The sequence below is a fragment of the Schistocerca nitens genome, chromosome 6 (genome assembly GCF_023898315.1).
Source record: "Schistocerca nitens isolate TAMUIC-IGC-003100 chromosome 6, iqSchNite1.1, whole genome shotgun sequence".
Lineage (NCBI taxonomy): Eukaryota > Metazoa > Arthropoda > Insecta > Orthoptera > Acrididae > Schistocerca > Schistocerca nitens.
Genome location: NC_064619.1, coordinates 76175949 through 76190766, shown reverse-complemented (window position 1 = coordinate 76190766; position 14818 = coordinate 76175949). Strand labels below are relative to the sequence as shown.

Below are 14818 nucleotides of genomic sequence, written 5' to 3'. Positions count from 1 at the left end.
AACAGTCGCAACATCCGAGAAACAACAGAATGGTTCACAATAAGCCTTCGAGCCACATCAGTTTGCGACTGTGCTGATTCCATTCTTTCTATGGTACTCTACCATAGAGAGTCTGGCAGGCATTTTCTTCGTGCCATTCTGCACCGTCGTTGACTGTGTACACAGCGATTGTGGATGTGAAACTACCCCGCAAGTACTACCCCGTTTGGTAGGTGCCCTGACGTCATTGTTGGCATGGTTGTCTGTTGACCGGAATGCCATCTTCCGTTCAGAACACGACCGTGCAAACATCTGTTGACAGTTTGTGTGACTATATCGTGAATTAGACACAGGACCGGGAAATGGCGATTTGCTGCTTTGATTTTGGACGCTATTGTAGTTCCGATTTCGGCCACCAGGTGCAAAGCTGTCACTGTGAATGCAAGAAACACGCATAGAAATGTTTCCATGTAGGAGCAATTAGGAACGGGACTTGGCCAGAAGAGGTCCAACAGTGAGAGAGGCATCATGTTGATTTTAATATTAACCGGTGCTTGCCCAATTTGCTCGGTGTGAGCACCGGAGAAAAAAAAAATGTGTGTGAAATCTTAAGGGACTTAACTGCTAAGGTCATCAGTCCCTAAGCTTACACACTACTTATCCTAAATTATCCTAAGGACAAACACACACACCCATGGCCGCGGGAGGACTCGAACCTCCGCCGGGACCAGCCGCACAGTCCATGACTGCAGCGCCTTAGAACGCTGTTTCAGTTCGTCGGTGATCCATTAACTCAGTTTTTTTTTATTACAGAGGGCCGCTACCCCTCTGACCGAACGCGCTGAGCTACCGTGCTGGCAACGATATGCTGCATCCGTAAAACAACGTGATAAACAATTGCTCGCAGCAGTTTTGGTGGAATCGGAGCAAACGCGTTCGTGTATAGTGACCTGATCAGGTAGGGACCAAACGTGTCCCTGGTAAACGCATTCTTCTAGCTGGTGTCCCCAGAGCGAAACGTCAGATCAAGTGATTTTGCAGCCATGTATCTGGAAATTGTCTGGAGATAACATGTTCGTGGAAGGTTACGTTAAACAGACCTTTCACTTGACGAGCGACGTGTTTGCACCATCTTGCATGAAAACGGTGGTTTCCACACAGTTGCACCCTTCCAAAGCAAGGAGATCCCGATAACGTGCAGACGTCACGGGGAACCTAACAGGCCATCCTCTTCAAGGAACAATGGACCGAGAATAATGGCGCTTGAATTTACACCACACAGTCCCATTCGTCTATTGCAATGGCTCTTCTTGTACAGCATGCATTTTAACAAAACCCCAAAGCCGGCAGATGTGAGTATTCATTGCACCTTCTAGGGTAATATGTACTTCATCTCTCCATAAAATACTGTTAGGCTACATGTCATCAACCTCGATCCGTGCCGCAAACAAAAGAGCAAATTCAGAACGTTGCTGCAGGTCATGAGGCTTCATTTGCTGCACCGTGTGGACCTTGTACGGGTCCCAGAGTAAAACAGACCGCAAAGCTTCCCGTACTGTTGTCCATGGGATGGACAATCCCCTTGACGCTGCACGAGCAATAGTACTACGTGAACAGCGTGCTGCATGGTCTGTTACATCAATATCAACCTCGTTAATAACTTCAGGATGCATTCCTCTTTCGGGTGCTGCACCAAGCTCACCCGTGATTTTGAGCTTAGATACCATTTTTTAAAGCATTTAATGACATATACCCTCTCTTCAGAACTTTCAGTCTACGATACTCTTTCAGTGCAGCACGGTAATTGCTGCCGCCCACATAGACTAGTTTCACTAATAGCGCACGGTCTCTTTTCGATCGCCATACTGTTCACTCATGACATGCTTTGTCAGATGACATCGTGGATGTCACACCGTCATACAGACAGTGTACAGCGATGGATTTGCGCATGGCGGCCACTGTTGGAACTAATTTGCTTTATTGCATAAATCAGTTTCACATTAACACATTAGCATATCTACCGAATTTCGCTGGCATGCGATAATTACAGCCGACAATGGACCTCTGTGAGTAGCTAAACTTTAGTTGTAACCACTCAGTACTAACAAATCGGATAACTTCATTCACTGCGTGGGCTACGGCATTACCAAACGCAGTAGCTCCACTCTGCAAATGTGTTACGTCTCCACGTCGATCCGATGTTACTGCGCTGATTCTATACGATCGACTGGAACGTACTTGCACCCAACTTCACTGCCACGGCTTACGTTAGCGGTGAAAGGACACTTGACATGTTGGTACCACTTTCTTCGTGCAATGAATCTGCATTAAAATGGAATGGCGACGACAGGAATGTGAAATACGACCCAGAGCCACGCTGCACCGTGTCGCCCAGGCGCTGGGTAGCTATAGGCTATATCGGGCGATAGCTGTGGGTTGTTATAAACCTTGTTGCGTGATCAGGTAGCGAAAGGTGAATATTCTACACTAAACGCCCAGTCAACTTGTAAGATTTTTGTCATAAAGTTAGTAAATATCACAAATATTTCACATTGATTGGAAGGTAGAAGTCTTATACGGATGTTGTAAAATACTAGTTAATTCCACCGTAATACCTCTTTAACTGGAGGATTGTTTCACTGTCAGTAAAATCTAAATCTGTCGTGAGAGTGTCAGACCCAGAGATATTAGCGCGTCGTCGATTCCACGCTCAAGGACAATCCTGCTCTTCCACATCGTTACTACTGCTGTAATCTTAGTAAAATGATGTGGCTTGAGTATAAGCGGATAGCTAAGAATTGAAAGATTGTAAGTAAATGAGCCACTAGTTTCATAAAGAGGCACATGGTTCTTGTAGTATCTGCGGCTTACACTAGCAAGTTATTGATAATTACAGTCGTGTCTGCCACCAATTGTTTTTGACAACAACACAAGAAAGACATATGTATCTGACGAATGCCTTTCGTTGCGTGCGATTACATACACTTGAATAAATCATGTTAATCATTATGTTCAGCACAAATTAGGTACTCACTACGGAAATTAGCAATCCATTCGTTAGCCGTTTATAGAATCTAAAAGAACTATGAAAAACGCATTTGAATTTAGGGACTGTATAAAACTGTAAAATAGTGTGTAATGAAACGTGCGCTGCCACGCGGGACTTCAAACAAATGTTCTAAAACAAAACGCCTGCCCTCCTGAGCATTATAAAGCTGTAGCAGAAGATCGGGCCATAATACTTAGAACACGCCACCAGTCCGTCATTTGCGTTCTTGAACAATCATGATAAAAAAATGGTTCAAATGGCTCTGAGCACTATGGAACTTAACTTCTAAGGTCATCAGTCCCCTAGAACTTAGAACTACTTAAACCTAACGAACCTAAGGACATCACACACATCCATGCCCGAGGCAGGATTCGAACCTGCGACCGTAGCGGTCGCGCGGTTCCAGACTGTAGCGCCTAGAACCGCTCGGCGACACTGGCCGGCAATCATGATAAAGCACCAGACGTTCTTGCATATACGATATCATGCACTCGAATCACTTACAAGTTATGTCGAAGCAGCATTTTGATACGAGAATGCGCACCTACCGTCGTTCTACGGATCATCGCAATCAGAAATTATATCCATTCAGTAGTCACATCCTACACTACAAGTGGTTCAAATGGCTCTGAGCACTATGGGACTCAACCGCTGTGGTCATTAGTCCCCTAGAACTTAGAACTACTTAAACCTAACTAACCTAAGGACATCACACACATTCATGCCCGAGGCAGGATTCGAACCTGCGACCGTAGCAGTCGCACGGTTCCGGACTGCGCGCCTAGAACCGCGAGACCACCGCGGCCGGCCCTACACTACACATTAATTGCGTGTAATTATTGCGGAATTGATTACCTGTCGCTCTTCAGATGCTATTTCAGATACTTAGAGCGATATCTGAAAGTGTTAGTTCTTCGAAAGTACTATTTAGCCCCGAAATAAAAATTTCTAGGGCAGCGATACAGCGGTCATACATGTGATCTGACTCCAAGGCAGTGAGTAACTACTCTAAGTTAGGACAGGGCCGACGTCGAAACTGACTCATCTCTCCGATAAACGTAATGCTTCCTCCCTTTGTGTGGCATTAGACATACTAAATTTTGCTGATGAATGGAAACATAGTGAATGCAACTGACGGAGCCAGCTCATTAGGTTCTGTCCTACACTACCTTCTTTCTCATATTAATAAAATAAATAGTTCTTAACATGAACGGTTAAGAAACTACACATACTTTTTCCCGAGGTTCGTGATGAATCGAAATTTCGCACTGCAGACCTCTACGGGGATTCCCCTTTGACTTAGCCATCCTTTGCAGCTTGCGGAGGGTCTACTGACATATGTTCGAGAGCGTTCCAATTTCTCTCTGATTTCACGCGGAAATGAAATACTGAGCTACCTTCGGTACACTATAGGAGGTTTTCCTCCAGACCAACACACCGCTTCCTATACGTAACGTCCAAGCGAATTACTGGCCAACGTTATTTTATGTACTCTAGATTACTTGGATTTGTCTGACGCGTTCAGAAGTCCGTCTTATTAACTCCAACAAATGAAAATTTTCTGTACAAACAGTTAAAAGTTATTAACCTATAAAAAACACTATAATTTTTTCAGCACATCTACAATAAGTTCATTTAGTTTCTTTCAGTTGAAGTTATGTTTTCAGCACTTTATAAATATAAGAAGGAATTTTTCGTGTGTCTCTCACCCATAAGAAAAGCGACTTTGTATACAGAGTCAGCATACTGTCAACTGAAAGATATTGAGAAACTAATTTGAGTGGTTTGTGTACAAGTAATTGTATGAAACAAATACACAAAAGTGAGACCGTTTTATATGAAAAAATCACAAGAGCTAATGTGACTAATTAAAATAGTACTTGAAGTACAAATACAAAATGCCTTCAGTAGAAATGAAAAATTGCCTAAAATAAAAACTGTAGCTTTGTGCGTTGCCTCCGCTCTGCGTATGTGATGCAGTCATCATCAATGACATGTTGGTCTTGCAGGCTTTTGCAGTCTTCAGGATTTTATAATAGTTGTGATTAATAAGAGGTATGAACTTCGAGAGATCCGTTACATCCTTCTTTTTTGCCAGGGAGATCGGTCGTGAAGTGCTATAAAGAAGATCCTTTGGAACATTACAGCCTAAATTATATAAAATCTTTGGTTTTCGCCGTAATCAGAATGAATAAATATTATAATCTACGCCAAAATCTGAAACTGGTACGAAATCTGGATCTGAGTCCGAGCCGTCACCAAAATTGTCTGTTTCACTGCTGTATTCACTCGTTGTAGGTAACTTCTTGATCGAAATAAAAAAGGTACATAAGAAATACCCAACACCCAAACATTCTAAAGCTTGAAAACACGTAACACTTGCAAAATAGCAGACTAAAGTCAGTTGAACATCGGCTGTCATGGAGCCACGGAGTTGTTCTGTTTGACCAGTGAAACCACTGGTAAAATGTTCCGTTGCCAAAGGCGACAGCGCATTCTAGCGGTAAAACATTTAACTGTGCAAGTAGTCTTTTGGCCACTGACAGGTATTCAGTGTCGCAACGTAACTATGTTATTACTCGCGCATTTCAAAACTGAAGATAGTCCGCTTGGGTTCTGACCATCTCAATTATAAATAAATAGTTTCATCATGTTACCGTACCTTTTTTTCTTTTTTAATTTAGGTGAAGCCTTTTACGGGATTATTGTGATTATCAAAATATTACGTTTTGGTTAAAATAAAAGTAAATGAATGCTGGTGTAATGGACAGCCAACCAGTTGCAAGAAACAGTGGTTTCCAAATAACTTTTACCATGGTTTCGACGGATATAAACCCGCCTTCCTCAGAAGGACACCTAATATCGACTAGGGCCCCCATGAGCACGCAGAAGTATCACAATACGATGTGGCATGGAGTCGACTAATGACTGAAGTAGTGATGGAGAGAAATGACACCATGAATCCTGCAGGGCTCTCCATAAATGCCGGCCGAAGTGGCCGTGCGGTTCTAGGCGCTGCAGTCTGGAACCGCGAGACCGCTACGGTCGCAGGTTCGAATCCTGCCTCGGGCATGGATGTGTGTGATGTCCTTAGGTTAGTTAGGTTTAACTAGTTCTAAGTTCTAGGTGACTAATGACCTCATCAGTTGAGTCCCATAATGCTCAGAGCCATTTGAACCGTCTCCATAAATCCGTAAGAGTCCGAGGAGGTGGGGATCTCTTCTGAACAGCACGTTGGAAGGCATCCCGGATATAATCTGGGGAGTTTGGTGACGGTCGGAAGTGTTTAAACTCAGAACTGTGTTCCTGGAGCCACTCTGAAGTAATGGGACGTGTGAGGTGTCGCATTGCCATGCTGGAACTGGGAATGCACAATGGACATGAATGGATGCATGTGATCAGACAGGATGCTTACGTATGTGTCACTTGTAAGAGTCGCATCTTGAGGTATCAAGGGTCCAATAGCACTCCAACTGCATACGCGCCACACCTTTACAGAGCCTTCACCACACTGAACAGTCTCATTCTGACATACAGGGTCGATGGATTCATGAGGTTGTCTCCATACCCATACACGTCCAACCGCTGGATACAATTTGAAACGAGACTCGTCCTGCCAGGCAATATGTTTCCAATCATCAAGAGTGAAATTTCGGTCTTGATGGGCCCAGGCGAGGCGTAAAGCTTTGTGTTTTGCAGTCATCAAGGATAGACGAGTGGGCCTCCAGTTCCGAAATCCGTATGGATGATGTTTCGTTGAATGGTTCGTACGCTGACACTTGTTGTTGGCCCAGCATTGAAATCTGCAGCAATTTGTGGAAGGGTTGCACTTCTGTCACATTGAACGATTCTCTTCAGTCGTCGTTCGTCCCATCCTTGCAGGATCTTTTTCTTGCCGCAGCGATGTCAGAGATTTGATGTATTACCGGATCCGTGATATTCAAGGTACACTCGTGAAATAGTCGTTCGGGAAAAACCCCACTTTCTCGCTACGTCGGAGATGCAGTGGCCCATCGCTCGTGCACCGATTATAACACCAATTCCAACTCAGGTAAATCTTGATATCCTGCTACTGCAGCAGCAGTGACCGATCTAACAACTGCGCCAGATAGTTGTTGTCTTTTATAGGCGTAGCCGACCGCAGTGCCGTATTCTGCCTCTTCAAGTATCTCTGTATTTGAATACGCGTGCGTATACCAGTTGCCGACACACGTCATGTGGAGGCAGCTTTGCTGCCTGATCGCTAATGTGAAGTCTGTCTGTCGTCCTGAGGAAGACGGGTTAAAATCAGCCGAAACATGTGTAAAGATTATTTGAAAACGACAATTTATAGCAACTGGTTGGCCGTCTATTACACCTGCTGTTCTGTAACCGTTGTTGTACTTCAGCCATGTTCAAAATACCGGAGTAAATGAAGGCGGAGGGCGAGACGTGGATACAGTACTACTGGACGCAGTTGCTGAGTTGCATCATGCATCGGCAGCCCACGTGTGAGCCACACCAAATGACAGGTGCAGCGACGTCTCCCTCTTTCCGCTGTTCTCAGGTGCCGGCGTTCAACGGCTCGAGCTACCTGCGGTACCCGGGCCTGGGCGGGTCTGCGCTCTCGTGGCTGGACCTGCAGATCACGCTGAAGCCAGCGGCGCCCGACGGCGTGCTGCTCTACAACGGGCACCGCGCCGACGGCGTGGGCGACTTCATGGCCGTCTACATGACCGCCGGACACCTCGAGTTCGCCTTCGACCTCGGCACCGGCGCCGCCACCATCAGGTCAGCCGCTGCTCCAGCGTCGCCTCGTAGTAGCTACACACAAGGCAAACGTGACGTCTTGACTGGCATGCGAGGGTGGCTGCACAGGTTTGGCTGAAAAAGCAAGGAAACATGTTTCTTTCGTAAACAATTCACCTTACATCTCGACGTAGCCTCTACTGAAGGAGATACGCTTGACCTAGTGATCCCATCCGAAAAAGATGCTTGTTCACAGCAACTGCCACTTCCTCATTTTTAGAAGATTTCTTTACAGGAAGCCAAAGATTCAATTCTCATGAAGGATATTATGGAGTCACTCTGCTGAGATGCATATATATATATATATATATATATATATATATATATATATATATATATATATATATAATGTTTCACTAAATTTGTTTGCTTCTGTAAGTTACGAAGTAATAGGCGACGGAAATATTTACTGCAGTAGGTCACCATAAGAAACGTAACACTGTCTGCGGAGCTATGAACATAGTTTATTGTGTTATCCAAAGATTTACAGCAAAAAGATACAATTTTTTAAGTGGAACAATAGCTGTTTCTATCATGCACTGGAATCAGTAACACCAGCTGTGTATACATCAATTTAAATTACATTCCTATCACTTTTTAGTTTGGGAGCTACAACCCCTCAAAGTTTTAGGGGCAGATACCGTACGCTGTACATAACACATGGCTGTGTGGTGGGTGATGGGTGTTCTGGTGGTAGGAAGTTGATTTAAATGAGATGTTCAAATGTGTTTCCATGTTCCTGAATGCATAATGCAATGGCCTTCTAAAGGATCTGCGGATGAGACGTAACATCGCCGGTGTCACGGAGCGATATGCGTCCCCGATGCTCCGTTATAGACCATCTGGAGATGTGGGCTCAGTGACACAAAAATGACCCTTACATATCCCCACAGAAAGAAATCTAATGGTGTTAAATCGGGCGAAATTGCGGGCCATGAATGAGGACCAGGCGCCCCAACCACCTTCCTGCAAACCTGTTGTTTAGTTCTTCCACAACAGCACGCGCAGAATGGCCTGGTGACCATCGTGCTGCATTCACATATGGACTCTCGTGTGTAAACTCACCTGTTCAAGGAGACCACCCAAACTGTCGACTATAAACGCGCGATGTAGCTCACCTGTCAGTGTATCTGGGAAGTAGTGTGGACCGACGCTTTCATCCCCAAGGATTCCACATCATACATTAATAGACCACGTACTTTGACGGTCGACAGGTCGTACCCACCGAGGATTTTCTGCGGCCCAGTAGTGCACGTGGCGATCCACTGCACCATCATTTGTGAACGTGGGCTCGTCAGAGAACATAACACCTTGTAAAGACTTGAAACGTCCCCTTTGAACAATTTTGCACGACTGTCCTTAAACTGACACACAATATTTTTTTTTTTAGCGCAACGCAATCTGACTTTAAATAATCTCTACAAGAGAATGGCCCTGACTAACATTAACCTGTACTTTTCACAAATCACTTACCTCACAAAAATCTTGGTTACTCCCACTACTGCAATAGAGCAAGCGCCACTACTGCCAGCTAAATAAAATATTCAAACTATGGAAGGCACTAACTACTGATAGGGATAGTTAGCAAATGAAAGATATTAATAGAGAACAAAAAATGTATTTACCTTAATATCATCATATATATATCAGTTCATGACAAATTTCAAAACTCCGCCATCTCTCTCCCCACATCCACCACTGCTGGCGGCTCACCTCCAACTGGCCAACGCTACGCGCTGTTCACAGCCAGCTGCCTAACACTACAATGGCGAGTATTACAACAATGCAAAGCAGCCACAGACTGCACACAGCACAGCCAGTGATTTTCATACAGAGGTGGCGTTACCAATAAAAAACCTAAACAGCCTACTTACATAGCCCCCATGCTACCCACAAAACAATTTACAAATTTTTTTGGGCACTGGCCAATACATATTTGTTAAAATTTTTTTCACATTTACAATAACAAAGAAATCAAATGCACACACTTATTGATACAATGTTGGTCAAAAGCTAAAATTTTCTCACACTCCATAAAGACAGTCCTGATCGTTGATCACAGTAAAACTGCCGTTTCTTTTCTCAAAGTCTGAGCAGTAGAAGAAAATGCACATGGAAGTAGTGGATTTCCTTGCAGTCTTGAAGAAGTAGTGTTGTCCTTCCAACGGAAAGACAGTGCTGACTCGACATGCAGACAGGACATGGGCCACAACAGAGCAAACCCACTGTAGTCCTGGTAGAGATTACGGCATTGGTGGGCCACCAGAGGTGCAGACCCACTGCAGTCCTTGTAGAAATAATGGTATTGGTGGATCACCAGAGGTGTAGACCCACTGTAGTCCTTGTAGAGATTACGGTATTGGTGGGCCACCAGAGGTGCAGACCCACTGCAGTCCTGGTAGAAATAATGGTAATGGTGGGCCATCAAAGATGCAGACCCACTGTAGTCCTTGTAGAGATGGCCAGCAGCCATCTGTTGTGACTGTGCAGGTACACAATCACCATTGAAGAGTCTTGCGGATAATATAGCAAGTCCATAACCACCACTTGTGCACTCACAAAGTTTTTGGAATTGTCCTTAGAACCAGCAATGCTGTTATCCAGTCCCTTGCTGAATTATTAACACACGTGCAAACACTAACAGTCCCTACTTCTCACATATTGTCCATATACTATGACCAACAGAAACGTGTGCAGTGAAATGGAACTTACAAGTTACTTAATTTGATGACCTGGTGTCAATTACAATTTTATAACATAAGAAAACAATTACAAAGGTACAAAATACATCATTAAAGAACATAACAATACAGATAACATTTGTAGTACAGGCTTTACAAAAGAATCAAAATAACATATACAACAGTGTTACAGGAATTATGACATAAGTAAATATATAAAAGATCAGAATAACTTTTGAAACATCAACTTTACACATGAGCATTAAAACAAAACAGAATAAATAATGTCTAAGTATCTTTACAAAGCAAATAACATATTATCAATGCAAATTATATTTGAGGATAATAGTATTCCTCGTCATAGTTCATGTAGCTGAGTATTAGAAGAGAAAAAAGTTCTATGAAACAGTACACAGAGACAGGAAGAAAACAAATACACAAGGGTGCACAAACACATAGGGGGATAACACAATGGAAAGGACAGGGTTCGTTTTCAGTGTAACTTTTGGTACTGCAGTATTTTGCAAACAAAACTTTCTTTACTTCTCGGAGATCTCCCTTCGTTCTTCATTATTTCCAAAAGTCCTATCTATACCTGCTTTCTGTACTTTACTCGTATAGCTTCTCAATGCATTTTTTCCAATTAATCGCTAATCATTCTCTTATAGGCTACCCCTTCTTAAGCTAACTTATATCTACTGAGCTCAGATGCTAAACTAAGGGACGAGGCAATGCAGCAGCACAAAATAATTAACACAAACAGCAATGATAAAAAATACAAAAGGCAAAGCAACCAGCATAAATTACAACTAATATAAGGCAATGAGCAGCAAACAAGAAAAATAAATCAGTAGCATAACTAGATTAACAGAGTAATGCAAAGTGAAATTTAATAGCATTATGCCTGGCAAGCAGAAGCAGAAAATGAAATATCTTATACCTAAACATGACATAGCTCAAGCAGAAAAAGTAGTACACTAAGAATGGCCATGTCTAATACCTATGTCACATCTTAACACTAGAGTGATGCATCACGAGAACTTACACTAGCAGATAAGTTACTAAATCGTAAAGAAATTATTTATGCAATTCCTGTGAAGGGAAATGTCTATTTATGTGCCCTTGTTTTCTTGGAAGTAGATCATAAATTTCTTATTGACTCGATCTGTAGGCATAAAATAACTATATTAGTACATATATTAAATTTTATTTTAACCAATTCTGCAGTGCAGCTAGAAACTAGATATTAAACAAAATGAGTACAAAGGATGGCATGAAACATCATTCATTAGCCATAGGGCATTTCATAAGGTAGTACAGAAAATCTCTCAACTCTCGTAGAAAGACGCTTGTCATAATCAGGTGTGCAGATGTAAAAATATTTCTCGTCATTTCATTAGGCATTTCTGTAAATATCATAAATTAAGAGCTCCACAGTATAATCATATGTTTTCAAGTTCGACCGTGTCTTTTTGCGATGCTTTCTACAAAGGAATGGCAGAAGCGAGGTTAATGGCCTCTTTTTTTTTCTACCACCTAATGGCTTTTTCTCAAGGCGGCTGGCACACCTGGCCACTCAGCTGGGTGCCTACGACGCATTACGTCCAGGTGGTCACTGAACTTTCTTACCGAAATATTTATGACACCAGTTTCCGCTACAGTGACAGTCTCATATAAAAAATTTCACAGGCCAAGAATTTACGTTGCAAATGTGTAGAAACAAAAATCCTATGAATATAACAGTGTTCAAAAAGTTTTCGTCGGCATTGTGATACTTTCACGCATTTACACACATTTCATAACTCTTAAAGTACGATTCTTGGTTTCCAACATCCTTTTCCACAAATCAGAGTCCCTAGACACTACTCATTATTCCTTACCTTATTACACATATACATATTCGTCGACACTTCTTCAATATATAGCATCAGCTTACTGATCATAAACATACCGCAACAGCATAATACACATAGTCATCGTAATAATATCATAACACCTCAGTCAAATATCAAAAACGTCGTAGCTTTCTGCAATAATTTCAAACCCAAAAAAATTCTCTGCTCATGTTAAAAGTGTCATCTGCCTCAAACGTTCTTTAAAATCATGATCCCATACCAAATACATCATTCAAAGCTCTCATAGTACCACAATGGCTCCGAAAAAATATGAACAGTTCACAAAGTACTGACAAAATGCAATTTCATAAGTGTGAAGTTATTCAACCGTGTAATTACGTAAACATCTGTCACTAATGTAGTAAAAAATGTTTGTTTCTTTGTTAATCAGATAGCTGTGTAATTTATGTGTTAGAGAAATATGGTACCGATGTGTAAAGTTGTGTAAGCAAATACCATATTAGCTAGGGCTCCTTGTGCTTGCCAAACATATGGTACACAAAGTAAGCGTGTACCCTCCTGAGGATTAATGTAATTATACCCTCAGGTGTTACAGATTACTGCAATGGAATGAAATGTATCACGGAAAAACTTCGTATCATTGTACTTCAAATATCTTTAAAAATAAATGTTTTAAGTACCAAATTAATCACTCAAATGCGTGTCCTGTAGCGCTAAATGTGCGTCTTGCTGTAAGATAACCTCTGTGGAAGTCTCGTAGTTATCGTCCTCCGAAAGCTAAGTTCTGCAGAAGTCAATGTACTTACCTCATGATAAACAAAAGTGAAATGCTTTGTGTATAGATATCTTAGTTATTACGCTTATTGTTGTGATGAAGAAACTACTGTACTGTAACGTATTGTTGTGCCACGAAAAAGGTTGTCTCATTGTTGCTATACCACAAGAGTTACTACTAAAACATGTTTTTCTTTCCAGAAGAATTCAGAAAACTGTGCAGATATAAAACAGATACACCGCAAAAGCAACATTGTAAATTGTCACTCATTAGTAGCGTCGTGATAAAAATCGTGTAGCTGTCACATAAACTAACCACTGTATCATCTGGTATCTCACAGAAAGAACTTTAAATCTAGAATGTATTTTCAAGTAAACCAAAATTAAAATCTCATTAGTAGTACTGGTAAATGTTCTAAGTATGTGAGCCTTATAGTCGTTACGTAATCGTGCAACAAACAAGCAAGAATGTATAAATACAACACTGTGTCGTCTGTTCACTATAACAATGCAATCGTAATTTCTGTTTAAAAATGTTCCCTAGGTTCTAGACTGGATATTTAACTTCAAACATTGTTGCATGGTAACAGTTTCTAAGTCTGACAATGCATACTAGTAATGTACAGTGAAAAATTTTATGGCGAAGACTAAGTTAAAAAGCAGATTATCTTTCAATAAAAGGTTTTACATGTGAAGTGTGGTGCAATCCTTTACTCTTCATAGTACTCAGAGTTTGAACTTGAATGCAATTATCATGCGGTATACGTCGGTAAAGAATGCTAAAATTTTTCTCAAGGCTAGCGTCTTATGTTATTTTTTTCGGAGCCAGCGGGCGCACGCGGCTGCCTGCTGTGCGAGTCATTGTCTTTCTCTTTGTTGGCGTGCGTCGTTATTGGGATTAGGAGACCTAACTTCTACAAATTCGCCTTGCCGAGAGGGCCCAGCTCTGTTTAAATCCCGCCAGTTCTGATGCATTTCAGGTCTGTCGTTACGAATATATCGTGTGTCGTCATGTCGGTAGGTTCCGTAGTTTCTTCCTTGTCGGTTAAGTGGTGGAGAATTTCTCCCTGAATCGTAACTGCGCGCAGAACCGTTGCGTCTAAAGTTATTCTGCCTCCCTTGATAATAATTGTTTTGGTACCCATATTGTCTGTTTCTCTGATTGTCTCTGTGATAGTCACTACCGCGGAGAGGTGATCTTTCCCTGTAATTATTACTACTCTGCCAACGGTTGGCGTACGGGTGGTGTCTGTTTTGGTCACGATTTACGTTGTAAGAATAGCCTTGTCGTGTCCAGTTATTATTTCTTTCATCGCGGAGTTGCGACGGATGTGACCTGTAATTGTTGTGTTCCTGTTTCCGCTTTCCGCGATTGTCAGTGTCAATTTCTAATTCTTGTAAGAGTCCCAGAAAAGCTTCAATGTCGTCTTTGCAACGTCCTGCCAAAATAATATGTCGTAAATGTTCAGGCAATTTCATTAAGCAAATGCGGATGAGTTCTGAGTGGCTGTATGGGTATGACGGGTACTGATTCTTGTGCAACATGTCTTCAAAATATTTCACAAGACTGGAGAATTCAGATTGTTCGAAATGTTTCATCATTATGATACCATGTTTTACTCGGTCTTGTGTGGCTTGAGACCAATATGCTGAGAGGAAGGCATGGTAAAATTCTCCTTCACTGTGGCAAT

At 42.1% G+C, this 14818-nt stretch overlaps 1 protein-coding gene across 1 annotated transcript in view; it reads left to right on the top strand.

Moving 5' to 3' along the window:
- The window catches only part of LOC126263233 (pikachurin-like), a 1086760-nt gene that overhangs the window by 947894 nt on the left and 124048 nt on the right, over nucleotides 1–14818 (top strand). Inside the window, exon 9 of the mRNA XM_049960316.1 lies at nucleotides 7575–7798. Within this exon, the coding sequence (XP_049816273.1) occupies nucleotides 7575–7798 (224 nt within the window). The remainder of the gene's footprint in view (nucleotides 1–7574; nucleotides 7799–14818) is intronic.